This window comes from Candida albicans, chromosome 1, assembly GCF_000182965.3.
Source record: "Candida albicans SC5314 chromosome 1, complete sequence".
Taxonomy (NCBI): Eukaryota; Fungi; Ascomycota; class Pichiomycetes; order Serinales; family Debaryomycetaceae; genus Candida; species Candida albicans.
The window spans coordinates 2,369,348-2,393,272 of record NC_032089.1 but is presented as its reverse complement, the minus strand read 5'-3'; the positions used below and the strand labels follow the sequence as shown (position 1 = coordinate 2,393,272).

At 36.3% G+C, this 23,925-nt stretch overlaps 12 protein-coding genes across 12 annotated transcripts; 7 read left to right on the top strand and 5 right to left on the bottom strand. All coding sequences in view use genetic code 12, as the record gives it.

Moving 5' to 3' along the window:
- Positions 1 to 163: 163 nt before the first annotated feature.
- Positions 164 to 2,644, bottom strand: CDC48 (AAA family ATPase; the record flags this gene model as incomplete). The annotated part of the gene is made up of 1 exon (XM_708852.1): positions 164 to 2,644. One exon carries the CDS (start codon positions 2,642 to 2,644, stop codon positions 164 to 166), a length of 2,481 nt encoding a protein of 826 aa, XP_713945.1.
- A 1,037-nt stretch (positions 2,645 to 3,681) lies between these two features.
- On the top strand, positions 3,682 to 4,140 carry HNT1 (adenosine 5'-monophosphoramidase; the record flags this gene model as incomplete). The annotated part of the gene is made up of 1 exon (XM_708853.1): positions 3,682 to 4,140. The coding sequence occupies one exon, from the start codon at positions 3,682 to 3,684 to the stop codon at positions 4,138 to 4,140; it is 459 nt and encodes a 152-aa protein (XP_713946.1).
- An 82-nt stretch (positions 4,141 to 4,222) lies between these two features.
- On the bottom strand, positions 4,223 to 4,876 carry SFT2 (Sft2p; the record flags this gene model as incomplete). Its single annotated transcript, XM_708854.2, has 1 exon — positions 4,223 to 4,876. One exon carries the CDS (start codon positions 4,874 to 4,876, stop codon positions 4,223 to 4,225), a length of 654 nt encoding a protein of 217 aa, XP_713947.2.
- Positions 4,877 to 5,103: 227 nt separating this feature from the next.
- Positions 5,104 to 6,552, bottom strand: VPS23 (ubiquitin-binding ESCRT-I subunit protein; the record flags this gene model as incomplete). Its single annotated transcript, XM_708855.2, has 1 exon — positions 5,104 to 6,552. The coding sequence occupies one exon, from the start codon at positions 6,550 to 6,552 to the stop codon at positions 5,104 to 5,106; it is 1,449 nt and encodes a 482-aa protein (XP_713948.1).
- A 17-nt stretch (positions 6,553 to 6,569) lies between these two features.
- CAALFM_C110750CA (H(+)-transporting V0 sector ATPase subunit e) lies at positions 6,570 to 7,033 on the top strand (the record flags this gene model as incomplete). The annotated part of the gene is made up of 2 exons (XM_019475146.1): positions 6,570 to 6,747; positions 6,822 to 7,033. 2 exons carry the CDS (start codon positions 6,570 to 6,572, stop codon positions 7,031 to 7,033), a joined length of 390 nt encoding a protein of 129 aa, XP_019330691.1.
- A 1,663-nt stretch (positions 7,034 to 8,696) lies between these two features.
- On the top strand, positions 8,697 to 9,854 carry ASR1 (Asr1p; the record flags this gene model as incomplete). The annotated part of the gene is made up of 1 exon (XM_708856.2): positions 8,697 to 9,854. One exon carries the CDS (start codon positions 8,697 to 8,699, stop codon positions 9,852 to 9,854), a length of 1,158 nt encoding a protein of 385 aa, XP_713949.2.
- Positions 9,855 to 9,985: 131 nt separating this feature from the next.
- Positions 9,986 to 11,860, bottom strand: CAALFM_C110730WA (uncharacterized protein; the record flags this gene model as incomplete). Its single annotated transcript, XM_708858.2, has 1 exon — positions 9,986 to 11,860. One exon carries the CDS (start codon positions 11,858 to 11,860, stop codon positions 9,986 to 9,988), a length of 1,875 nt encoding a protein of 624 aa, XP_713951.2.
- Positions 11,861 to 12,793: 933 nt separating this feature from the next.
- MNN2 (Mnn2p) lies at positions 12,794 to 14,587 on the top strand (the record flags this gene model as incomplete). Its single annotated transcript, XM_708859.2, has 1 exon — positions 12,794 to 14,587. One exon carries the CDS (start codon positions 12,794 to 12,796, stop codon positions 14,585 to 14,587), a length of 1,794 nt encoding a protein of 597 aa, XP_713952.2.
- Positions 14,588 to 15,636: 1,049 nt separating this feature from the next.
- Positions 15,637 to 17,199, top strand: CAALFM_C110710CA (uncharacterized protein; the record flags this gene model as incomplete). The annotated part of the gene is made up of 1 exon (XM_708861.2): positions 15,637 to 17,199. One exon carries the CDS (start codon positions 15,637 to 15,639, stop codon positions 17,197 to 17,199), a length of 1,563 nt encoding a protein of 520 aa, XP_713954.1.
- A 242-nt stretch (positions 17,200 to 17,441) lies between these two features.
- On the top strand, positions 17,442 to 18,347 carry NIT3 (putative hydrolase; the record flags this gene model as incomplete). The annotated part of the gene is made up of 1 exon (XM_708862.2): positions 17,442 to 18,347. One exon carries the CDS (start codon positions 17,442 to 17,444, stop codon positions 18,345 to 18,347), a length of 906 nt encoding a protein of 301 aa, XP_713955.1.
- A 44-nt stretch (positions 18,348 to 18,391) lies between these two features.
- CAALFM_C110690WA (uncharacterized protein) lies at positions 18,392 to 19,366 on the bottom strand (the record flags this gene model as incomplete). The annotated part of the gene is made up of 1 exon (XM_708863.1): positions 18,392 to 19,366. The coding sequence occupies one exon, from the start codon at positions 19,364 to 19,366 to the stop codon at positions 18,392 to 18,394; it is 975 nt and encodes a 324-aa protein (XP_713956.1).
- A 509-nt stretch (positions 19,367 to 19,875) lies between these two features.
- Positions 19,876 to 23,653, top strand: CAALFM_C110680CA (tricalbin; the record flags this gene model as incomplete). The annotated part of the gene is made up of 2 exons (XM_019475145.1): positions 19,876 to 19,914; positions 20,006 to 23,653. The coding sequence occupies 2 exons, from the start codon at positions 19,876 to 19,878 to the stop codon at positions 23,651 to 23,653; spliced, it is 3,687 nt and encodes a 1,228-aa protein (XP_019330690.1).
- Positions 23,654 to 23,925: the final 272 nt, after the last annotated feature.

Genomic DNA, 23,925 nt, shown 5'->3' with positions numbered 1-23,925 from the left:
CAGACACAAGTATACAAACCTTACATAATAACCAATAGTGAGAAAAACAAAACAAAAAGGAATTTTAAAATTGAAATTGAAACTATTGAAAATAAAAGAAATAACTCGTTACCTAGTCAGTCCTCTAGTAGCAAATCAAAGCTACGCCAACTCGCTAAATTTCTCAACTGTACAAATCGTCTTCCTCTTCAACGTTTCCGAAAGCTGCACCTGAGTTGGCACCTGCTGCTGAACCATTATCAGTGGCACCAGCATTTTCATTGAATCTAAAGCTAGAAAATTGACCTCTTGAGGCTTGCAATTGTTGAGCGTAAGACTCATAACGACGTAATTCAGCGTCTGAAACAGATCTTTTTGCGGTCTTCATAGCCTCTTCAAAGTGAGCTCTGGTAATGTAAGGCACAGGGTCTTCTTCTTCAACTTCATCTACCTTCATATCAACATCTTCAGTTTTCACCTTTTCTTTTTCTTCTTTAATCTTGTTAATCTTTACTTGGGCTTCAATAGAGTCTTTAATAGCAAATTTAGCAGATCTTTGAACAATATAAGACAAATCTGCACCCGAGAAACCGTGAGTGATCTTGGCAATTTCGTTCAAGTCCAAACCAGGTTCTAATGGAGTGTTTCTCAATTGAGCTTGTAAAATAGACAATCTAGCTGGCTCATCTGGCAATGGGACATAAATTAATTGATCCAATCTACCTGGTCTCAATAATGCAGGATCAATTTGATCTGGTCTGTTAGTGGCACCAATGACAAACACATTCTTCTTAGCATTCATACCGTCCATTTCAGTCAACAATTGATTGACCACTCTGTCGGAGGCACCACCAGCATCACCGTGAGAACCACCTCTAGCTTTGGCAATGGAGTCCAATTCATCCAAAAACACCACAGTAGGAGCAGCAGCTCTGGCCTTGTCAAATATATCACGGATATTAGACTCAGATTCACCATACCACATACTCAACAATTCTGGACCTTTGACAGAAATGAAATTAGCAGAAACTTCAGTAGCAACAGCCTTGGCCAAAAGTGTCTTACCAGTACCTGGTGGACCAAAGAACAAAACACCTTTTGTTGGTGCCAATCCGAATTTTTGGTATTGATCTGGATGTAAAACAGGATACTCCACGGTTTCTTTTAATTCATTCTTAATGTTGTCCAAACCACCAATATCATCCCAAGTGACATTAACATTTTCAACAACAGTTTCACGCAAGGCAGATGGGTTGGAGTTTCCGAGAGCAAATCTGAAGTTGTCTTGAGTGACACCCAAAGAGTTCAACACTTCAGTATCAATGGTTTCTTCTTCCAAGTCGATAAGATCCATCTTTTCACGGATTTGTTGCATAGCAGCTTCTGAACATAATGAAGCAATATCAGCACCAACGAAACCATGTGTTTCAGAAGCGATGGCTTCCAAGTCAACATCATCAGCCAATTTCATATTCTTTGTGTGGATTCTCAAAATCTCTAAACGTCCTTCAGCATCTGGAACACCAATGTCAACTTCTCTGTCGAATCTTCCAAATCTTCTCAAAGCAGGATCAATAGAATTTGGTCTGTTAGTAGCAGCAATAACAACTACATTAGATCTGGCCTTCATACCATCCATAAGGGTTAACAATTGAGAAACAACTCTTCTTTCTACTTCACCATTAGTTTTGTCTCTCTTTGGGGCAATAGAGTCAATCTCATCAATGAAAATAATGGAAGGAGAATTCTTTTCAGCCTCTTCAAAAGCTTTTCTTAAATTGGATTCAGACTCACCAGCCATTTTAGACATAATTTCTGGACCATTTATCAAGAAAAAGAAGGCACCTGTTTCATTGGCCACTGCTCTTGCCATAATGGTTTTACCGGTACCAGGTGGACCATACATCAAAATACCCTTTGGTGGCTTAATACCAATCGATTTGAACAATTGTGGATGTCTCAAAGGCAATTCAACCAATTCTCTAATTTGGGCCATTTGTTTCTTACAACCTCCAATATCGTCGTAACCCACTTCATTCAAGCTATTTTCTTCATCTTCACGATTAATAGGTTCTCCTTCACAATGAATAATGGTATCTTGAGCAACAATTGCAATTTCTTCAGGGTCAACTTCAACAACTTTGAATTCTACTTGTCTCATACCACCCCTCACAGTGAATAAATCACCTTTTCTCACTGGTCTATAGGCTTCAACAAAATATGGCTTCAAGTAAAGGTCGAATAAGGAACCATTAATACCTTCAACAGTATCAGCAATTGGCAATACTGAGATTCTGTTGGCATATTTAATATCAGGACATGGATGGACAGTAACGATATCTCCCAATCTGACACGCAAATTGTTACGAACACATCTGTTAACTCTAGCAACGCCATCAGGCATATCATCATCAGCTAAAACGATCAACACTGTGTCCTTTCTCTTCTTACCTTTCACCAAGACTGTATCACCACGGAATAATTGTAACAATTCCATTGTGTTTGACGACATGGTTATGACAGAATTGTCATCGTTGGTGGCGTCATCAACGACCAAGGCATTATCTTTCTTTTTTCTTCTTAAAATTGCAGTTGCTGTTTTATCATCTACAGCAGAAGCACCAGAAGCATCAAAATGTTGTTTTTTATCTTCTTCACCAGTCATAATTTGTGTTATTTGTAGAAATTTATGGTGTAGAAATAAAAATATAAACTAAATGTGGGATAAGAAAGAGAGTTTTGAAAGGAAAAATTAAAATTGGTGTGCTGGATTTTTTTTTCTATTCCTCTGTTGTTTGTTGTGGTGTTGATCGCCCTCAGAATTTCAACACTGATTCGAATTTAATTTGGTTGTCAAATATTTTTTTTTTTTGTAAAGACTAGAACCTTCTCAAAGCAGAAGATAAAGAAAAAAGTATGTCCAAATTGAGTATACGGTAAAAAAGAGAGACGTGTACTAAAGAATGACTAGAATGTCAACAGCTGTGTATATTCAATTGCTAGTAATAACTGGTATCAGTTGCTACAAATCTATCCATACATCCAGTTGTTCATTTTGCCACCGTCCAAGAATTAGTGCACATAAATTGATAGACTGCATATAAACATTATGGAAACAATACTAAAGATTCCTATAAAAAAAGCACTTGCTTAGTTTGTAAGATAATGTTCAACAAGTGTTATTAGAAGTGGAAGTGTCTCTGTGGTAAGATATAGAAAGCTTACCACTTTGACAAGTTTGAAATAGGATGGGTGAAAATTTGGACATCTTGAATACTTAAAATTCTGAACTTGATCACCAGATCCTTTTCTTTTACATAATTAGATATGATGGATAGGTTAGAATCGTCTTTAAAGAGAAGGTATAATATCTAACTGATTTGGCGAGGTGTTGGAAAAGTCACTCCACTGTATATATTCTCGGAGTTTAACGTACTACAGTTCAGTGGGGTGAATACCTAAATAGGGGGGTAGAATACGAACTCCTACAAATTTTAAGGAGACTATGACCCGAAAAGAGAAGAAAAATTTATTACTCTAAGAACTTTATATACCTCCACAACTCACTTTTTCTTTAGTTTCATTCTGCTTTTTTTTTCTTACACATCTTAAGGTCAAACAATTTAACTTATTAGCTTGTGAAAATCTCACTTCAATTCAAGTTCTCTTTCAATTGACATTATAGTATTTCCCAATTCAATTATGGCTTCTCATGCTTCCTGTATATTCTGTAAAATTATCAAAGGTGAAATTCCTTCTTTCAAGTTAATTGAAACTGCAAAGACTTATTCCTTCTTGGACATTCAACCAATTGCTGAAGCCCACGTTTTAATTATCCCTAAACACCATGGGGCAAAGTTGCACAACATTCCAGACGACTACCTTAGTGACATTTTACCAGTTGTCAAAAAATTGACAAAAGTCTTGAAATTGGACGAAAATAATACTCCAGAAGGTGAAGGTTATAACGTTTTACAGAACAACGGAAGAATTGCTCATCAAGTTGTTGATCACGTTCACTTCCATTTGATTCCTAAAAAGGATGAGGCTACAGGTTTAGGTGTTGGTTGGCCTGCTGAAGCCACTGATTTTGATAAATTAGGAAAATTGCATGAGAAATTAAAGGAAGAATTGGCTAAGGTAGATAATGAAAAATTATAATACCAGAATCAACAGTTTACATCAAAATATAAATATACGCATACATGTATTGTTGTAAAATTAAAATAACCTTGTATACACCTCAAAATATTACCCCTCCAATCAATCCCCCGACATACCCAACAACATAGCTAGTGAAAAACGTCAAAGTTGTTGCTCCAAAGGGGAAGTAACTCAATGTGTAATATAAAACAGCCAATATCTCTATTATACTAGTGAAAATGGTTAAAATACTACTTTTCAAAATACAGGCCGAGTAAATTGTTAAAAACACAGATGAAAAGAATACCCCTGTAAACAATATCCGATCTCTAGAAAGTAAATGTCGAACGTAATTATATGGCCCCTGTAAAACACCAAATGATACAACAAAAAGTACAGATCCTCCAGTCCATAACAAACCAAATTTTCTTGGTCTTAATGCCAAAACCGGCAACATGAAGAAACACAACACAAAGCATAACACAGATGCTCCAAGACAACACCCAAAACCAATTAATCTCTCTAGTCTTGACAAATTGTACCATGATGGCTCTTGTACATTATTGTTTGTGGCACCTATATCCTGAACCGATGAAGGTAATCGGTTGTATAGATCGTTTGCCCCAGTTTTAAAATAATCTGTCCATTCGGATAGGACAGGTCTGTTTGAAGTAGATGATGTAGTAGTTCTATTCGACCGGTCATTCCAGTTTCTGAACAGTTGCCTGAACACATTTTCAGACTCAGTCGACATGTTATAATATAGATAGAACGATTAGGCAATTCAAGTCTGTGGCGATACAAACTCTTTTCTTTAATTGTCTTTTTTTTTGTGAGTGCGTTGTATAGAGATTGTTATGACCTGAAAATGAAGATAAACATATCACAAGGAAAAAGAAATTATATATTGAATATTTGGACAGATACTTCTATGAATACATTAAGTGTGTACAGCCCCTTCCTATTAATAAGACAAAATCCTTACTGAAGCTTGTTTCCTATTTCAGACTTTATAAAATGAAGCCAAAAAAGTTCTCTACCCATTTTCCGTGTTGTTTTAAGACAAGAGTCGAAGCTTTTCTCGTTAACAATCTCTTGTTCGTTATGGAAATTTCCAGATATCAAATTTATAGTATCTGTAATGCTATTAATTTCGGCACTAACCTTGTATAGGGTATCAATCATTGGCAGATCAGCAATAACAATCTCATCCAAGGGAATCTTTTTAGTAGAGCTAATGGCGATACTGTCTTGTGACTGATGATTAAGCTCATTAACCACACCCAACTCTTGGTTTAATTGTGTTAAATCTCTCACTTTAGATGTAAGCTGACTTACAATATCATCCAAAAAACTTGAGTTTTTAAGGGCCAGACTGTAATAATGATTCAACTGCTCGTATAATACTTTAATTTTCATGGTTTTCTCGTTCACATCTTTGATGGTTTTCTCTTCTTCACTTAAGAAATGATTAATTTTAGAATATAGTTCATGCGTCAAGTTAGTGACACCAGTATTGGTTTCAGACAATGGATTTTCACCATCAATTAAATCAACTGGTGGTGATGGCTGTGGCGGTGTCATGGTATGGGGAACGGCAGAAGCAATTGCAGGGGAACGACTAGGCTGTTGATTTATGAATCCTAATGGAGGCAATGGAGATGACGTTCTTTCTTGCGGATAATTAAATTTCTCAGCTTCATGTGGCAATGGCAACGGCGCTTGATACTTCAATGGTGTGGAACTATGAATATCATTCTGTGCTTTTGGGGGTTTTGCAGGTAATGGAGGACCAGTGGTCTGTACGGGTATTACTGCCGGTTGCTCTGTATTCAATTGATGCAAATTCAATGGCTGTTCTGTTGAAATGCTATTAAAATCAAGTGGCACTTTTGCGGGCTTCTGGGGAGTATTAGTAATGCCTGGAGGCTTGGAGGCTATTGGGGAATCCGTAGTAACGCTTCGGTAAATCACATTTGCCAATTCTACCAAACTGAACATGTTTAGAGAATCTGGATTCGATCGCAAGCATTCTCTGTGCCACCTTGTCAAATAGGGGTGGTAAAACATCCCTTGTGTATCAACATTATTATTTGGTTTTAAGTACCAACCTTTACTGTGGTCAGGAACAATATAAACTATAGGTGCACCTTTGTTCTCATAATCAACATAAGGATATGCAAAAGGTACCCAGATTTCAATTGGTGTGCCAATTTGTTCATTGATCTGAATTGTGCCAAACAAGTTTATCAATAGATTAGGCTCTCCTGACCCACTCGAGGTGTAGATTTGCGTTCTAATTTTAAAATTAAGATTTTTCTTCAAATGTAGTTGTAAAAATTGGAAAACATGAGCATACACTTCTTTCTTATGTTCATACAGTGGTTGAATTACATTGAAAAGCCAATTAGAGACCTGTTGGGAGACCATTTAGAATATTTTTAGTTATGTGGGTGTTTGTATACAAGTTCGAAGAAAGTTCAGCGGATGTAAAAAAAAAATCAAAATCTCAAAACAAAAAAGGTGCACTAACGCAAAAAAAAAAATCGAATTTGAGAGTTATCAACAATATCAGTTGTCGATTAAAACCTAACAGTAAAGATACACGATTATCTAAAATGAGTGGGTATGTATCTTTTTCAGTACAAGAGACTTACATTATTTATGGCGTAATTTGAGTTACTAACATATACGATTTAGATATTCTGTTGTTGCCGTATTCATAGTAGTTGTTGCCTTATCATGTTTGGCATGGGTGTTTGCACCAAAAGAGAACACAACTGTCTTTAGATCATCAGTAATATTAGCATTGTCAATGTGTTATTTAATGTGGGCAATCACGTATTTAGCTCAGTTACATCCATTGGAAGCCCCAAGAAGATCTGATTTGAGACCAGAACCCAAGGATTAAAAGAACTACACCCTATCCCTATCATATTAAACTACATGCGCAATTATTCCTAGAGAGTAATTTCAATATTTATTGGAACAAAAATGGTTTGATGGAAACAAGTTATAAAAGATTTTAATATACGTATATTTTTTGATGTGTCTTTTGATGTAGTATTGAAAGCAGGAAGCCCGTAATATAGTCTCAAAGTTGGCCAACGCAGTGAACCGGGTAACTGGTTCTGGCGACAACCTCTTGTTGCATCGCCATTTTCCTTGTTTACTGAGGAAGTTTTTTTTTTCCAGAGTCTTTTTGTTTGTCTCTTTTCTTTTGACTTTACGTTTTACATATATCTCCTACTTCTGCCCCAGGTTCAGGTTGGGCATTGAATTATGGGTTCTGTTAAGGAGTAAATCAATAAATGTGGTACATTTGTATCAATTGTTGTGTTTATTGTTCGAAATATTCCAAAAAGCATTAAACCTGATCAATTCCGCTACAATTGGAAGAAACTTTAAATCAACTACACGCAGCGTATAAAGTATACTTAAACTTCTGTGTGTCAAACGATCATTCAATATTGAAGTATTATTTTTCCAAAGTGTAAGAGCAGATTTATCAACTTACACTCATATGCTTCTGTTGAAATGTCGTATTCATCTATTTTTTCACCCCTCTAATGGAATTAAATGTATTTCTAAGTAGAAAGTTCTATCGTATATATTTTCAGGGGTGGACTTTTACTGGTTTGGTAAGAGTATGTGTAGTTTTTGATTTTGCTGTTTTCATTAGACGACAAGTTTAAAAAAATGTCTCATTGAAACCAAAGAGAAACCTCGTTTAGTACAATGAAACAGAAACCTAACCGCAACGTTGACTATACAAAGGTTATGCTTCTCAAAAAATATATCAAAGAAATACAATGTTCCGTCTATCGGTTCAATAAGTTACTATTGTCTTGAGTGGCTATTGTACTGAAAGAGTTAATACTTTGCATTGTGTGAAGAATCCACATATTGATAGAAACAATTGTGGCAAACATTTTGGATCTTGAAAGTTTTCTCTTATTGTTTTCTCGCCTTCTCCGAAAAGAACTTTCTAGAGTTTCTAGCACAATTGCATATTCGGTGAAAAACAACTCAGGGTTGAACAATTGTAATTGGCAACCATGTTAGCAACAAAATAGATAAAAATAGAGGATCCGAGAACTAAGCAAAATAGCAATGCTACCGAGAATTCGATAGGCTGAGTTGAAACTGTGTATGACATTGGTCATCTTTTCTCTGAGCCACGAGGCTCTAGTATATTATTTGTTATTGCTCTTTGTTTCATTTCATCTGTTAGTGTTGCTTGTTTGCTATATTCTTTGGATCCACACATTTTATATTTCAGTCTTCGGTTTAAATAGCAACAATATTGAAATCGGTATAGCAACTGAAAAAAAAACGGGGAAAGTATGAAATTGGTAAATATCTGGAAATGACGTAACTATACACAGGTCGTTTGGAGAATTCCACTACTCTCAATTGTGAAATTTCTCCCCTATATTGCTCCCGAGACTCAATGTAAATATATATAAAGGGGGTAATTCCCAATTGCTTTCGATTGATTTTGGTATTTTCAGAACTCAATTGAATATCAAGTACAAATAACTTATATCTATAATTTACAACAATAACAAACAATGGGTTTAACTGACAAATTAAAAGGAATCAAGAAGGATGATGTTGACAACATCAACAGCCAAGCCGGGAAATATGCCGGTGGCAAAGACGGTCAAACTGGTACTGATCTTGCCCAAGACAAGTATAAGCAATATAAAGCTGGAAAAACTGCTGATAGTGCAAAAGATTCATTGACTGGTCAAAACCAAGGAGCCAGTAGTGGTACTTCTGGATATGGCGCCGGCGCTGGTACTGGTTCTGGTGCTGGTGCTGCTGGTGTTGGCGCTACAGGTGCTGACCTGACCAACGCTGCTTATGGTGGTACTAGTCAATCTGGTACTGGATACGGATCATCAAACACTGCTAGTGGTCATCAACAAGGTTCCACTCATTCTGGTAGTCACGTTGATAGATCCTCTGCTGGTGGATATGGTTCTACTGGATATGATCAACAACAAACAAGTGGAAGTTATGGATCTGGCGTTACTGGTTCCCATGGTACTACTGGTGCTCATGATTCTACTGGCTACGGATCTTCTCAAACTGGAACTCACGGTAATGCTGCTTACGGATCTTCTCAAACCGGCACTCATGGTGCTACCGGCACTCACGATTCTACTGGTTATGGTTCTCAAACTGGTACTCATGGTACTACTGGCTATGGATCGTCACAAACTGGTACTCACGGTGCTTCTAGTACACACGACTCTACTGGTTACGGGTCTTCACAAACTGGTTCTCACGGTACCACTGGTTATGGATCATCACAAACAGGTACTCATGGTACTCACGGTACTCATGACTCCACTGGTTACGGATCTACTCAATCTGGCTCCCATGGATCAACTGGTGCCCGTGGTACAACCACTGGTGCTCATGGTTCTTCTTCTTCTGGTTATGGATCATCACATACTGGTACAGCTGCTGGTGCTGGTGCTGGTGCAGGATACGGTGCTGCCACCACTGGTAGTGGACATGGCGATTCCAGTTATGGTCAAACTTCTACTGGGCATGGTACCCACTCTTCTGGCAGCCATCAAGGACTTAGTTCCAAATTCAAAACAGGTGTTGACCATCTTGATGCTAAGATTGCACAATTACCAGAACATTTGCAAAAGGAAGCACACAAAGAATTCGAAAGAGGTTACAACGATGCTAAGAAATCATTTAAATCTTAATAAAATCGAGCTTGCTTATTTTATTGAATAAACGACAAACAGTTTATAGTTAGTTAGATACTAATGATATTTTTTTTTATTTGAATATTTTAAACAATAGTAATATTTTCTAAAATTGCTACTACAACTACTTAGCTTGAACAGCCACACTGTAACATGGCAAACTCATCCCCTTTGTTACCCTGAAGTAACCAAGATTGCTCTAAATCTTTCAATTCATCTCCCCATTTAGTTTCGTCATATGGGTTGGAACTCATTTTCTGCAATTTTTCAAGATATGTTGTCTCAGCCCCACGTGAGCTTTCTGCTTGCTGAATCACTTGATCTAAAATCCAATTTCTTGGTAAAAATTTAGGGTTGTATTTTGCTGGATCAGGAGTTGATTTATATTTCTTGGTTTTGTTCCTTAATTCGTGGTATAGTATCAACCATTCACTAATTTGCTTTATCAAATCATCTTTGTGCTGTCTGTATGTGTTGAAATCATAGTTTGGCAAGAACTCTTTTTCTGCAATCAAAGCATAATCACCAGAGTCAAGATCTAAATCCTGCAATTTCAAGAAAAACAAATTAAAATCGGTTTGAATCTTGTACAACACATCCAACATCGGAACAATAACATCGGTACGTTGTATTTCTGGGTTTTGAGCATCTATCAATTCATGTGATAAACCCAATCGATTGAAAAATGTTTCAACGTATTTTTTAGTAAAAGCATGCTGGTATATTTCTCCACCAATTTCTATAATTTTTGTGGCGCGCTTGATAATTGAATCTTCCCACTCTTCTTTAATACCTTGTTGAAACAGTGGGTCATTTAACAACTCATTACCAGCTCCAACCAACTCTGCCAAATCCTCTCCCAATCTAGTCAAATTCCACCAAATTGCAGTAGGAACATTTCTATATCCATATCTACCTTCGTGGTCTTCTGAGTTTGGTGTATAGTTTGGATTATATTTATCCATTATGGAAAATGGCCCAAAATCTATAGTCAAACCTAAGATTGATGTATTGTCAGTATTCAAAACCCCATTTAAAAACCCATAGCACTGACAAATTGCAGTGGTCTCTGCATTTCTTACTACGGTTTCGTAATACATTTTATCGTAATCAGTCAATTCGCCTAGTAACTTATCATTTAATTTGAAAAAGTTAGGGCCAGTCTTAACAATTCTTTCAAAATTCTGAAACTTTACTCCATTAATAGTAAACAACTCATTAATCACATAATCAGACAAATCTCTAATCCCTTCACGATCACCTCTCCATCTGTATAAATCAAAGGTACCCATTCTGACCCAACTCTCAGCAAACCGTGCAACTATGGCACATCTCTCAGCTCCATGTCGTTGAGCCAAAGTACTAGGCAAATACGTCAATGCAAGGGCTCTCGTAGTTGGTACTCCAATTGCATGTAAATGTTCTGATATAATGTATTCTCTGATAGATGACCGCAACACGGCCTTACCATCCGCAAATCTAGAGAAAGGTGTTTTCCCCGCACCTTTTAATTGGATTTCGTATTTGTCGCGATTCTCGCCATCTGGTACAGCTTTAGGAACTTCAAACAAATTGACCACTCTTCCGTCACCTAGCTGTCCGGCAAATTGTCCAAACTGCCAACCTGCATAAGCTTGGGCGTAAGGCATAGGGAAGTTTTCTTTGACAAAAGTAACTTTATCTTGGTAGAATTCTCCACTTACAATCAGTTGAAAAACTGGATCTTCAATTTCATCTAAACTCAATCCTAGGTCTTTCATTGCTAATGGGTTAGCAATCATAAACTCATAGTCATCTCTCGGAGTGGGTAACACCCATGAAAATCCACCATGAGTTATATTTCTTGGGGTATTGGTAATGTTGCCTTCGTTTTCCAAAGCAACCTCCACTGATGGAACTCTTTTATCTGGCTTTATCCGTTGAGTAAATGAAGACGACTTTGGAAGTTCTATTAATTTCGAGTTTGTCATTCTTTTAAGTGTCCTGATACTGGTTTTAAGCATGAATTGAGATAACAAAAGGGATGTCAATTATAAAGGCAAAAGAAGAAGAAGGAGAAGAAAGCAAAACCAAAAAAAAAATGAAGTTTAACTCCGACCAGTGCGTGTAATAAAGTATCTAATCTACCACCACTTTAGTGTGGCTATAACGTCAGCATTCAATAACCACTAAAACACATGTTAAGAGTCTCAAAAATCAGAAAAAGACCAAGCAGAAAAGATGTAAGTAGTTTTTTAACAAGAGACATTTTAGTGATTTAAATCTTTTTCAGATAATACAAACGATAAATTTCAATTGCCCAGTTCTACACCCAAACATCCACTATTGTTTCCGAACATGCAATTAAATTGATAAGAGTACAAAAATCAGATGAACACATCTTATTCTTTTTGCTATATCTAATGGTCGATGCCATTCACCGGACCTAAATACTTTTTCTTGTTTTGGTCCAATTGAATCTGAAATTCGTGTTTTTGTGTAGAGATATTATTAAACAATTGATCAAGTCGCTCCACTAACAATAGCATAGTCCATATTATTGATTTTTTTGTTTACAGTTCATAACAAGATAAATACATTGTGATACTTCTATGTCTAAGTTGATCCTAAACAGTGAAATCTATTTGTTGACATTATTGGAGAGTAATCAATACTTCTTTTGTCAGAGTATTTCTTCTATTTTTCAAGAAGACGCATGTTAATTATCATCGGTCGCGCATTATTACTTATTTTCTATATATAGCAAATAAAAACGCCTAACATTTTTTAGAGGTGTTTTTTTTTTCTTCATTCTCTATACACACTTGTTGATTTTTTTTTGGTAGTCAAGATCACTCATCTCTTCCAATATATCATTCAAAGTCAGCCAGACAGGGTTAGAATAATATCATTAATCAACGGTGATCCTTTCAAAGAAGCATCAAAAAGTTTTCAGAATGATCGCTAAACAGAAAATAAAAATATTGATTGGTGTGATAATCGTGATAGCTACATATCATTTCATCGTCTCTTCAAATGTCAGAAGCAAAGACTTGTCTGATTTGGTTGATCTAGGTTCATCAGATAAATCAACTACCGAAAATGAACGTCCAAAGAACAATATAGTCACCAACAATAGACTTGATAACCCTCCTAATGAAGATATTCCTCATGCTGAACCTGATTCTCCACCTCAAGAACCACCAAAAAGTGGAAACAAGCCTGACTTTAGTATATTCTTTGAAGGTTTAGAAAAATTTGCAATTAAACAGCCTGGAATTAAAGACAAATACACCTCAGAAAAGGCTAAAGAGAAATTCTCGACTGACGATAACTTTTTGTTCGGCAAAGAATACTTGGAAAACGTTTTGGATATCCCACAAGCAACTTTCAAAGAGTTAAAAGATAGTCATAAAAGATATGTCGATGAACATATCCCTAAAATGCTTCAACGTGTGAAAACTTTCGGTAGTTTAGCACCATCCGACAAAGAGTGGGAATCATATAAGGGCTCCTCGGGTTACATAATTGTTGGGGGTGGAAGATTTACCTGGTTATCGTTTTTAGTGATTAAGCAATTAAGAGCTACAGGCGCCAAATTGCCTGTTGAAATGTTTATTGCTACTGAAAGTGATTACGAAAAAGAATTTTGTGAAAAGGTTTTACCAAAATATAATGCAAGATGTAATGTGTTTGATTACAAATTAGCAGACGATTTAAAGAAACGTTTTGACATTGGCGGTTATCAATACAAAATGTTGGCTTTGCTTAGTTCGAAATTTGAAAACGTCTTGTACTTAGATTCTGACAATTTCCCAACTAGAAACGTTGACTATTTGTTTGAAAGTGATTTATACAAGGAAAATAATCTTCTTTTATGGCCAGACGCTTGGGCCAGAACTACAAACCCCAAATACTATGAAATTGCTGGCGTTCCCGTTAAAGAAAACAAATTAAGATATTCAAAGTATGATGAAAAACAAGCTGGCGGTAAAGACAAACTCAAGCCATTGTCAGAATACACATTCAAAGACTCTTGGTATCATGATTTTGAAGGTACACTTCCTGATCCTACTTCAGAAACTGGAATGTTCATGGTCAACAAAAGTAGTCATTTGAAGACTTTATTGCTTTGTTTATACTACAATGTTTTTGGACCACAATACTATTACCCATTGTTGACACAGGGTTCAGCTGGGGAAGGAGATAAAGAAACGTTTATTGCTGCTGCACATGTAATGAAGGAACCATGGTACCAATGTGCTCGTCAATTTAAATGGACTGGGTATGTGTCTAAAGTGGACAATAAATTTACTTCTAAAGCATTAGCTCATTACGATCCTGTTCAAGCTCAAGATACTACCAGACAAGATGTGGATATAATTTTTATGCATCTTTCTTATCCAAAGTTCTATCCAAACTGGTTGGCTGACAACCATGACCTTGTATATGCTGACACTGATGAACATATCAGAATGTACAGCTCTATCAATAAGAATGTCGGATATGACTTTGATTTGAGAGTGATGCAATTTTTCACCGAAGGATTGTGTCCTAACTATTATGATTCCAAGACCGGAAAGCCAATTGAAAATATTCCTCATATCGATTATACTAATGATTATATGGGCAACCATTTGATGTATGTTAAAGACGAGGAACAGAATAATATTGATAGATGTAATAAAGTCTTTATTCCTCATTTGAAATGGTTGAAGGAAACAGCTGAAATTCCTACAGTAGTTTCTTGAAGAGTACAAACATTGGTGTGAGTTGTTTCAAGTTTTTCAATTTTTTAAGGACTTGTAAATAGGATGTACATATTAACAGACCAAACTAATATAATAAAGCCGCTTATGATTTTAAAGTCTAGATTAGTAGTATGTATGTAAAGTAGTTTATATTTGCGTGTAAGAATTCAAAATATTGAGAATGTTAGCATGTGCCATTTTTTTTTTTGTATTGTTTCTTTTTTCTGTTTATTAATTTGTTGTGATTTTCGGCGAATGGTTATGAGATTTTATGTACTTTTTCATTTAATTCCGATTTATGACGTTTTTTTTTTTTTGGACGTGTTTTGCATATTAATTTTTTTTATATAAATCTTATTAATTGTTTATCCGAGATTTATTATTATATTTCCAAGATTCTAGCCACACACTTATCGTTCCTGATCAGTATTTCCGATTCCTCGTTAAATGTTACTTATTAAAGTATGGTCAGATCATGAAATCTCAAATAGTGCAACACCATCGCGTGTAGTAAATCGCGTCACCATTACTAATATCGGGTGATAAAACTGTCTCTAGCAATTATATTTCGTGCTACGAGTAGTCCTAAAAACGGGGGTATAGATTGTTCAAACAGTAATCAAGGAAGAATTCCTCTTCCTGTTAAAATTTTATGATGAAGTAATAATATCAATTTAACTTAACCGAAGCATGGATAGATCCTAATACTGTGTGTCCATAAACCTCTTTGGGCGTATAAACGTCTGGAATAAATCATTGTTGACGAAAAGTTGTTATAACAATGGTGTCAGATAGTCCAAAAGCCGCGTTTCATGTCGGGTATTGTTCGGTACGAAACGCATCTTCTTCTTTGTGAAGAACAAAAAAAAGGGCTGTAAAATCCAGAATATTTATAAGTAATTCCGAATGTTATCACTAATTCTTGATATAAAACTACCAGCTTGGAAACATTGATCAACTAGTTGGACAAAACTTTTTTTTCTTTCTTTAAGACTACAAAACAAACTTCATTTAATTGCATTCATTCGATCTTCAATAATTATTTCATCATGTCAGATTGTACTTCGTCCAACTCAGTGTCAGTGGAAGAGTTTAACCCAGACCCAGTGAATGAGCTTGAGAAAAAAGAGTCAAATGTCACCGTCACGACCGTGTCTCAGCTACCTGAACCAAACTATGAGAATATATCTGTCATTAGGGAGATTTTATTCATGTTTTTTATGTGTATGTCACAATTATTAACTCAGGCAGCCGTGTCTCAAACAATGAACACGCAATTAAAGATTGCTGACACGTACAGTATTCAAGACGACCCGGGAGAAATGTCTTGGTTTGCTGCCAGTTTTTCTATGACAGCAGGTACCTTTATTTTAGTTTCAGGGAGACTAGGCGACATGTATGGATACAAACTCTTGTACATTATTGGATATTTGTGGTTTGGAGTGTTTTCGTTGTTGTGTGGATTTGCTGGATTAACAAAGTCAAATGTTTTTTTCACAACCATGAGAGGTTTACAAGGGATAGGTCCAGCATTAATGATGCCCAATAGTCAAGCTTTAATTGCATCTTTTTACCCAGAATCACTCAAGAAAAATGTCTGTTTAGCTTTGTTTGGAGCAATAGCTCCCAGCGGGTTTGTGGTAGGAGCTTTGTTTAGTGGATTGTTGGCTGACCTTGCAAAATGGCAATGGACATTTTGGTTATGTGGAATTGTGAGTATTGGCTTAGCAGCATTGGCGTTTTTTATTATCCCAAAAAAGATTGGTCTCAAGTCTAGTGGGAAATTCGACTTTTGGGGCTCTCTTTTCGGAGTTTCTGGCTTAGTCTTGATTAATTTTGCTTTCAATCAAGGTCCCAACATTGGATGGCATGTACCTTATGTTTATGTGTTGTTAATTGTCGGGTTTCTTTGTATTGTGGCATTCCATTTTGTTGAAGAAAGAGTAGAAGATCCATTGGTGCCCAAAGAGGCCTTACAGGGAGACACTGGATTTATTTTAGGCTGTATTGCTGCAGGTTGGTCATGCTTTGGTGTTTGGTTATTCTATACACTTAGATGGTCACTTGTGGTTGACAATGACAATGCAGTGATGTCTGGTGTAAAGATGATTCCATGTGGACCAATGGGAGTTGTTGCTGCAATTGGTGGTGCTATATTGTTAATGAAAGTACCATCAGCAGTAGTAATGTTTCTTGCTATGATGGCATTTTTCATTGGCATAGTAATAATGGGAACTCGTCCAGTTGGGCAAATATACTGGGCGCAAAAATTTGTCAGTTTGTTAATTCAGCCTATTGGAATGGATATGTCATTCCCAGCAGCCTGTATTTTATTAAGTTCCTCATTGCCAAGACATCAACAAGGGATAGCTGGGTCATTGGTCTCAACATTTGTCAACTACTCTATCTCTATCGGGTTGGGATTTGCTGGTACTGTTGAATACTACACTACAAAGAATAAAGAGCCAAATTTGAGTACCAGTATATTTGGTATGAGAAATGCTTTTAGAATGGGGATGGGTTTGGCTGGTGTGGGTGTTGTGCTTTCTTCCATATTTATGTTGCTCCAAATCATCAACAGAAGAAAGCTGACACGGTCACAAGATGTATAAAACAACTAGATATCAAGAGAATATTTAAGCACTTAATTTATAATTTAATAGAATAAAAAATGGACAGTAATGTGGCTCCTTGATATTAGTAATTAATAGTTGATAACAATTTTGGTTGCGCGCGAAAGTGGACAAAACTCCACTCCCAGTAATTATAATCATTATTGACTCATTTTATTTCTCTCTCTCTCTCTCCACTCTCTGGCCACTGTTATCTTTTTCACCAACAGACCAATTCCATTATGTCGAACCAAGTATTAAAATCTCCATTATCCAAATCAATTAAAATTGCACTCATTCAATTAAAAGCAGGTGCAGATAAAGCAGCAAATTTGACCAAAGTAACCAAATTTATTGATGATGCAGTTACCAAATCCACAGGAGTAAATTTGGTCATGTTACCAGAATGTTTTAATTCACCTTATGCCGTAGACCAATTTAGAAATTATGCTGAAGACATCCCCCAGGGAGAAACTACTCAATTGTTGTCAAGTTTGGCACAAAAATATAAAATATACATTATAGGGGGCTCGATTCCAGAGAAAGGCGAGAATGATAAAATTTACAATACATCGTTGACTTTCAATCCTCAAGGTGAAATCATTGCAAAACACCGCAAAGCTCATTTGTTTGATATAGATATACCTAATGGTATTACTTTCCAAGAATCATTAACTTTATCCGGCGGGGACAAAGCTACGGTTTTCAAATTGGGAGAATATGGTAATGTAGGTTTAGGGATTTGCTATGATATCAGATTTCCAGAATTAGCTTCGATAGCATCGCGTTACCCATACAACTCGTTTGCTATGTTTTACCCTGGTGCATTTAACACAACCACCGGTCCATTGCATTGGCATCTATTAGCTCGTGCTCGTGCCGTTGATAATGAAACTTTTGTAGTTTTATGTTCACCTGCTAGAGACGTTGAAGGAGGTGGCTACCAAGCTTACGGACACTCATTAGTTGCTGATCCATTTGGTAATATCATTGCCGAAGCTGGAGAAGGAGAAGAAATATTGTATGCCGAATTGGACCCGGCTTTGTTGCCCAAAGCCAGAGATGGGATTCCAGTACACTATCAAAGAAGATTTGACATCTATGGTGATTTTGTTGGTGAGGGAAAGGCAAAAGTAAGTGACAAGTAGATTGAAATACAACAATTTATATATTACAAATACAACTAAAAATTCTATAATTCATCTTCTCTTCGTTCTATAAACTCCGACAATACGTCCATAAACTCATTTGGCTTTTCACTTATAACCCAATGTCCAGAATTGATGTCTCTAAGTTCAAAATCCGGGAAATATTTTGCGATTTCGGGTATGGCGTCATCTGGAATATATTTTGATTCCGTTCCCCTTATGAACAATGAAGGACCGGTCCATCGTGATATATTCAGGTCATATGGCCAGCTAGCAATAATTCCTTTAGTGATGGCATTTCCCACAATATCCAATGGAACTTTAGATGTAACATGCTCATGACGTTGGCCCTTATTTACATTTGTCAACAAAAATTGTCTAATGTATTGATTTGGCTCAACCTCGGCCAACTTGGCATCCACATCTTTGATATTGGTATATTTATATTTCTCTATTGCCAAACGTAATTGGTTGACATATTTCCCAAACAGCAAATCCAAGGTTGGATATGTAATTGGTGAATTATCAACAGAACAAATGAATTTAGGCAAATCAGGTCTTCTTAATGCTACTGCCATGACTGCTTTAGCACCCATTGAATGACCAATTAATATTGGTTTTGCAGATTCAGGGAAATTTTGCAATCCGACCCAATTTTCAATATCTGCTGCAAAACTTGGATAGTCCAAACGAGGATGATGAGGACTAGTACCAAAGTTTCTTAAATCCAAACAGTATACGTCACGATCCAATCTTGTACTCAATTTCTTAGCCACGGTTCTGGTATTTTTACGAGATCCAAAAAGTCCATGAAGAAATACCAATGGAGATTTCAAAGAAGATGGCTCGTTTGTTGGGGAATATTTATCGTATGAAAGCTCCACTGTTTCAATAGATCCATCAACTGCCAAAGAATCTCCTAAATAAGTTCCATCAATAAATGGTTTGGAAGTTGGACCAAAATTCTTCAGACTTGTAGAGAAAAGTCTTCCATAGCCTTTTGTGACGGATCTAAGCATAGTATATATGTGCAATTATGGAAATTCACCCAAGTTAATGAGAGTGAGTCCTGATTTTAGTTCTTATTTTTTTTTTCTCTTTTCTCAAAGACCAAGTTTGGTTGGACTTCCAAGTACTATCATTGTACACCAATGGCAGCATTTAATATAAAGATTAAATTGTAAGCTCTTGTCATTTTCGCCTAACCTGAGAACACTGCTTTTGATTTATCATCTTGTACAGCCCATATTTTCTGAATTTTGTTGTCTGTTACTATAACGATAGTTTTTGGTATGAAGTCACGTGAAAAGGGGCTCATATACTGCATATAACTATATCTGAAATTTCAGGTAAGTTAGGAAATTCAGCAATCGAAATTCCTTAAAAAATAAACAATCCCCTAAAATATTCTTTTAGAACGACGAGTTCAATTGAATTTCGATTAATTTGGAGTTTTTTTTTAAAAAAAAATCACTACTACTATTGGAAGTATTTAACAAATTCAATTAATACAACTATTTCAATTGAGATGTCTGCCGGAGCCCCAGATGCCACTGCTGCGGTGAATGTATGTTATAATGAACCCTTTGTTATCAGTATTTATCTCTACCAATTACAGCAAGGTACTAACCAAAACCCAATTTTTTTTTTGTTTTTAGCCAAGTGAAACACTAGAGCCACCAAAGCAAGTTGAAATAAAAAATCAACCACCTTTGAAAAAAGACCACGCCGCAACAGATTCTTCAAACACTGGTCAATTCAATGAAAGCAACCACAAGGCTTCAAAATCTACAACTTCATTGTCATCACTTTCAAGAAGCAGCAGTCAAGCGTCACTTTTAACACCAAGTGAAGATTTTGATATGTCTAATGTCAAGACTAAACCACCTCCAAGACAACCAGTTGACCCTACCTATAGAGGTTGGAAGGAAGTTGGTGGGTTTGAAGAAGAGGATGTATTGACTGCTGAAGATGAAACTGTAGATTTGTTATCAAGAGGATCACTTTTTGACCAATATTTACCTGCAGCAATCTATGGAGACTGGTATCATAATGCTGGGTATTTGATCGTTGCGGGATTATTATCCTGGATTATTGGTTGGTTTAGATTTTCAGTTGCACCCTTATTTTTTGTCATGGTGGTGTTTTCTTTGTTGTATCGTGCTTCCGTTAAAAAGTACAGAGGTGTCTTGAGAGAGCAAGCACAACGTGAATTTTCTGTTAAATCAATTGAAGATGATTACGAAACCATGGATTGGTGTAATTATTTCTTGGAACAATTTTGGTATTATTTGGAACCATCTATTTCTCAAATTGCTTGTGAACAAGTCAATCCTATTTTGGCAAGCTCTCCAGCACCAGCATTTGTTAAATCGTTATGGCTTGATAGTTTCACTTTAGGGACAAAGCCTCCTCGTATTGATTCAGTGAAAACATTGGCAGGAACTGCTCCTGATGTTGTTGTCATGGATTGGGGATTTTCATTTACCCCTAACGCTTTGGTTGATGCCAATCACAAACAATTGAAGAGTCATGTGAACGAAAGAATTGTTGTTAAAGCAACCTTGTTTGGTATTACCATTCCAATTGCCATTGATGATGTTTCATTCAGTGGTTTAGCAAGAATCAGATTGAGATTAATGACATCTTTCCCACATGTCGAAACTGTCAATGTGTCAATGTTAGAACCCCCAAAGTTTGATTTCAACACTAAAGTGTTGGGTGAATCTTCTTGGTGGTGGGAAGTTTTATCGATTCCAGGTTTATATCCATTGATTAACGAAATGGTTAAAAAGTATGTGGGACCTTTGCTTTTCACGCCTTTGTCTTTCCAATTGAATGTTCAACAATTGATGGCTGGTAATGCATTGGACTCAGCTATTGGTGTTTTGTCAATTACTGCAGATTCCGCCAGAGGATTGAAAGGATTCAAAACAATTGGTAACACTTTGGACCCTTACCTTACATTTGGTTTCCAAAATAAAGTCTTGGCCAAGACTAAAGTTATTGATGATACTAGTGAACCAGTTTGGAAACAAACTTTGAGAATTCCAATTTCTTCTTTGTCAGAACCATTCAACATAACTTGCATTGATTTCAACGATTTCAGAAAAGATAGACAAGTTGGTGCCATTCAATTCGACTTGGAACCATTGATTGATAATCCAAAGCAACCAAACCTCACTGCTGCATTTTTGAGAAACAACAAGCCAGTTGGTGAATTGTCTTTTGGACTTCACTTTATGCCAACCATTGAACCTGTCAGACAAGCAGATGGTGCTATTACACCACCACCAGATTTGAATACTGGTATTGCCAGAATCCAAGTTATTGAAGCAAGAAACTTGAAAGGTGGTGAAAAAGGTGCTTCGACCAGTGCTGAAGTTATATTTGATGGTGAAACTGTTTTGACTACAGCAGTGCAAAAGAATACTAACAATCCTGGATGGGGTGCTACCACTGAACAAATTGTTTACAATCGTGCTAAAGCTAAGGTCAGAGTTTTAATTAAAGAGAAATCTGGTAAGATTATGGAACAAGTTACTCATAGTTTGAATGAATTAATTGATGCTACCCAAGTGGAACAAACCTGGTTCCCATTGTCACGTGGTGGTGAGCTTAAGATCAATACCACATGGAAACCTGTCGAGTTAGAAGGTGCTAGTGGTGCTGGTGGCTACACTCCTCCAATTGGTGCTATCAGAGTTGGTATTGAGAATGCTGAAGATTTGCGTAACTTGGAGACAATTGGTAAAGTTGATCCATATGCAAGATTATTGGTGAATGGTTTTGAAAGAACAAGAACAGCTGCTATCGAATCTACATTAAATCCAACTTGGAATGAGATTCACTATGTTACTGTTTCGTCACCAAATCAAAAATTAACAATCGAGGTAATGGATGTTGAATCACATTCGCCAGATCGTACCTTAGGGTCGTTTGATGTTAAATTGACTGATTTGATTCAAAAAGATGAAAGAGGTAATTACATTGAACATGTTGACAAGAAGCAAAGAAGTGGTAGATTAATTCATAAGAAGGGACCAAAGGGGAACGTTACCTACACGTTATCCTTTTATCCAGCTTTACCGGTAATGTCACTTCAAGATTACAAAGATGAAGAAGAAGAGAAGAAGCAAATCGAGGAAGAAAAGAAGAAATTGGCTGAAGAAGAGAAAACTACTGATAAAGAAGCTTCAGGTAAAGAAGATGCTGGTAATGCCAAGGAAACTAAAAAATCCAACCAAGATGAAGAAAAAACTGAAGAAGATATGGAAGATGATCTTGAAGATGAGAATTCATTTGGTCATAAATTGAGGTTGTCATTAGATGAATTGCTTGACTACAAGAGTGGTATTTTAATCTATGAAATTCAAGAAGCCAATTTGAGCAAAGATGATGTATATTTGCAATTTTATTCTGGAAATCAAGGATACCCTGACTACATCACCAGAGAAATTAAAAAGAAGAATGAGAAAATCCAAACAACTGGAGATTCTGTTATTTCCGATTTGGAATGGTCTCAAACCCATCTCAGATTGGTTAAAAAGAAAGACGACAATAGAGTTGATAAATGTGTTGCTGAAGCCACTATACCAACTTTACAATTATTGAAAAATGGTTACAATAAACCAATGAATGTTGAACTTTCTGGTGCTGGTAGTGCATCTTTCAAAATTCAATTCTCATGGATTCCATTAATTTATGAATCAGGTATTCCACCACAAGATTCTATTGACAATTCTGGTATATTAACAGTTGAAGTTCTTAATGCTGAAGGGTTACCATCTGCCGATAGTAATGGGAAATCAGATCCTTTTATGCAAGTTTTCTTAAACTCTGACAAGGACCCGTTCACCAAAACCAAAACTATCAAGAAGACTCTTGATCCAACTTGGAACCATACCGCAACCGTTGAAGTGGCCAATAAATATGATTCTGTATTGAAGTTTGTATGTTACGATTGGGACATGGCTGATAAGAATGATTTATTGGGTATCGGTTACGTTGAATTGAGTGATTACGATTTGAAAGACGGTTCTGCTGATGTTACAATTGAATTAGAAGGTGAAGAAGGTGAACCAGCAGGTGTAGCTTATGCTAAACTTTCATTTAAACCAGAATTCATTTTAAATGTTAAGCCAAAGAGCTCTGGTACTGGTATAACTAAAGTCGGAAATGTTGGTGTTGGTGTTGGTAAAGGTGTAGGCAAAGGTGTCGGTAAAGGTGTAGGTGCATTAGGTAAAGGTCTTGGTGGGGGAATTAAAGGAATCAGAAAGGGTTTACATCTTGGTCATTCTGAATAATCGTTTTCAAGAGTACTTTTTTAAACTATCTGGCTACACCAAGAATTTTATATTTTATTGAGTTTCTTTGTTTTTTTCTTTTGATTATGTAGACATGTATATCAACTAATCAATATTGAATTGTGTATGATATTGTTATTGAATTACAATTGGAGTTAAGTAGTAGATGTGCGTTCGCAAAACAAAACCAAATAACTAATATACTGTGAGCGAGAGATGAGCCTACTAATAATAATTTTTGTTACTTGCGATGGCAGACAGAAAAAGAAAAA